This window comes from Nymphalis io, chromosome 3 (assembly GCF_905147045.1).
Source record: "Nymphalis io chromosome 3, ilAglIoxx1.1, whole genome shotgun sequence".
NCBI lineage: Eukaryota > Metazoa > Arthropoda > Insecta > Lepidoptera > Nymphalidae > Nymphalis > Nymphalis io.
The window spans coordinates 4,419,711-4,423,166 of NC_065890.1; the positions used below are offsets into that span (position 1 = coordinate 4,419,711).

Sequence of the window (3,456 nt, forward strand, 5' to 3'; positions counted from 1 at the left end):
GTTTGTTACGAAAACAAAGCACTAACAGAGCATAAATGAAATTCATAGATATAGTTTTTTTTTATTTTAATTTTTATTTATCGTAGAAAATATGTAACTTTAATAATATACTAAGTAAATTTAATTACTAAACAGAACTTGGGCATGGAAAGAAGTTTTTTTAATTGAAATTTCAAGTAGCGCTCTACAAAAGAGCTAGATAGCGTATGTTGTTTACAACATAAACTAAGGTCGAGGAGGTGCAACCACCGTCGGCAAACAAAATTGTGATTTGCATGAGGCGGCGGCGACGAGGCGTACGCTCGCCTCGGTCGCCACGCGATTAAAAATGCAGGGCTCGGCGGGTGGGAGCGCGCGGGAGGGGCGGAGCCGCGGCCGCCTTCTATTGGAGCGCGCGCGGCACGGGCGGGCCCCGGGGCCGCCGCGCGGGGGGATGCGGGGGGAAGCGCACTCGCCGCCGCCCGCCGGACGACCACCTCACAACGCACGTAGCCTCCGCGGTGTACGGTACCGCGAGACATTATTCCGACGCGCACCGCCGCGAGTCCATGTGAACGACCGAAAGTTCTCTCGTTGTGTACGGTGAACGAAGGATCGGCAAGCTGTACGCGTCGCAGGAAGACGATATGTTGACGATGGAGACGGATCTAAAGGGCGGCAGCTTACATGCCACAGTGCCGCCGCACCACGCGCTCCAGCACAATTACGGAACGATAGGCACACTCGGCGGCATGATGTCGCTGCCTCAGCAGCAGCCGCTTGGCCAGCATCATCAAATGCAGCACCACCAACACCAGCCATTGCCTCAGCATCACACGCAGCCCCAGCAGCAACACCATCAGCCCCCGAACAACAATAATAACAACTCCAGTAAGAACTCAAACGCAGAAAGGGTGAAACGCCCTATGAACGCGTTCATGGTGTGGTCGCGTGGGCAGCGCAGAAAGATGGCCTCTGATAATCCCAAGATGCACAACTCGGAAATTTCAAAACGTTTAGGTGCTCAGTGGAAAGATCTCTCAGAATCTGAGAAGCGACCATTCATCGACGAAGCGAAGAGGCTTCGAGCTGTTCACATGAAGGAACATCCGGATTATAAGTACAGACCAAGAAGAAAAACTAAGACCCTCGCTAAAAAACAAGAAAAATATCCGTTGGGAGGTGGAGCGTTACTGGGAGCAGGTGAAGCTCAAAGAACAGCCGCGCCGTCGGCGCAGCAGCCACGAGATGTGTATCAGATGGCGACAAACGGATACATGCCTAACGGATACATGATGACTGACCCCAGTGCTTATCAACAACAGGCATATGGGTATCCGCGCTACGATGTATCTCAGATGCAACAAGGCGGATATGGTAGCGGTTATTATGGTGGAGGACAAGGATCGCCATATTTACCGCAACCACCATCTCCTTCTGCATACGGGCTGGGCCCCGGCTCACCGGGAGGCTACGCGCTGCCAGCTTCTTGCGCCTCACATTCACCAAGCGGCTCGTCAGCCAAATCGGAACCAGTGTCGCCCGGACCCCCAGGATTGAAACGCGAGTACGTGTCTCATGAGCCTCCAACGCAGTTGAAGCGAGAGTTCGGTGGCCACGGACACCTGCACTCGCAAACCCACCAGCACGAGCAGCTGGCTATGAAGCGCGAGTACGGACAGCAAGACTTGAGCCACATCATCAACATGTACCACGTACCCGACGAGCAGCGGTACGCGGCCGCCGGCGAACGCGCCATGCCGCTCATCTGAGAATCGCCTTTCGCGTGCGACATCGACATTCCGCCGCTATGAGCTGGTCGTGTCGGCGCGCTCCCTCAGTGACTTTGCTGCGATTCGTTCGCTTAGGACAGTGATCGTTATCGGCGTACATACTTCTAGGTATGTTCTTTATTTGTTTTGTAATGTATCGCGGGCTCGCCTGCCGCGCTGTTAATGTTGTACGAGTACGAACTGTTGACGTCGGCGAGATATCGGCTCGCCACCGACGGCCAAACGTTCAATTAAATGTTGTTGATGAATATCTTGTATTATATTATGATTATTGTATTTTTTCATGGTTTAAGTTAAAATATTTTAAGTTGTGTTGTGCGGACGAAAGATAGCCTTAGCGTAAGGACGCGTGTGAGATGACGAAGTGTACGAGGTTATTTGAATACCAAAAAAAATTGAACAATATGTAAATATAGTGTTAAAAGCTAGATTGAAGTTAAAGTTAGTTGATAAAGCGTAGGTAGATAGCGATAAGACGTGCCACGACGACACTCGTACGCCCGTCGTGTATTGTACAAAATATTTGTTATATGGTTATGATGCCACGAAAGACTAAAAATATTGTAATACAAAAATGTACAGTGAGTGTTATATAGTCAGTGGACACAAAGTATATTGAAGAGAAAATGAAGTTATCAATAAACGACGCGTTAAAACTGTATCTGCTGTTTTGTTCTGGACCCCCAACTATTTCCAACCCTCAAATGTAATTTTATAATATTAGGAATTATATATTTCAAGAAATTATTATAATCTAATTTGTTAGAATTAAACTGAGACAACTGCATCTATCTTACTGACGATTACATCCTCGCTCATACTAAAGATTTCAACGCGCACGGTCAATGCTTTAAAAGATTAAGAAATAGTTAAATACTTTTGTTCATTTGTGTCTTACAAGTCTATTTAAAATTTTATATTTTTCTTATTTTATAGTTATGAAATTAACAAACATGATTTTATAATCATAGTTAATTCAACAAAAATGAAAATTTTATTGGTTTTTGGATTTTAAGTATTGAGTACTGTACCTTATTAAAAAAAATGTTTTCATGTTAACAGATAGAATTACATTCATACATTCATATAACGATCTATAAAAATCTAACATATACTTGAGAGGTTGAAGATAATGATGACGATAACAATATAGAAAATACACGTACCCACACTGATTTCTTCTATAAAAGTTGTCAAATGTTGTTGTTGTTTTTTTAAATCTCTATCAAAATCATTGTTTTGATCGTTCTTTACCAAACATAACAGTTTAGTAGAAATTAAAAAAAATATCATAAAGAGTTAGATTACTTTGAAATAAAAATTGAAAATCACAATATAATTATATATTACATAATATAGATGAATACATTAAAGTATTAAAATAAACCCAATTTACATTTAGAACATAAAAAATCTTACACTGAATAAATATATTGTCAAATCGAATTGTACGCGCAATTGAAACAAGGAAGTCGATAGCTTCAAGGAAAGTCGCATTTCAATCAATTACTGTCAACACGCAAGGGGTGAGTTAGGATTTAATCAAATCCCCGGGAATAGTTGATAGATTCAGGCACTTTTTCGTCCCCCGGGATAGCAATCCCGCGATCCCGCCCCAGTGTTTAAGCCGCATTAATTTAAACACTACTTTCACTTACGTCCGATGGGGTGAAGTGACGTATGG

At 43.7% G+C, this 3,456-nt stretch overlaps 1 protein-coding gene across 1 annotated transcript; it reads left to right on the top strand.

Moving 5' to 3' along the window:
- Nucleotides 1-494: 494 nt before the first annotated feature.
- On the top strand, nt 495-2,431 carry LOC126781379 (transcription factor Sox-2). The gene has a single exon (XM_050506337.1). The coding sequence runs from the start codon at nt 627-629 to the stop codon at nt 1,749-1,751; it is 1,125 nt and encodes a 374-aa protein (XP_050362294.1). The 5' UTR covers nt 495-626; the 3' UTR covers nt 1,752-2,431.
- Nucleotides 2,432-3,456: the final 1,025 nt, after the last annotated feature.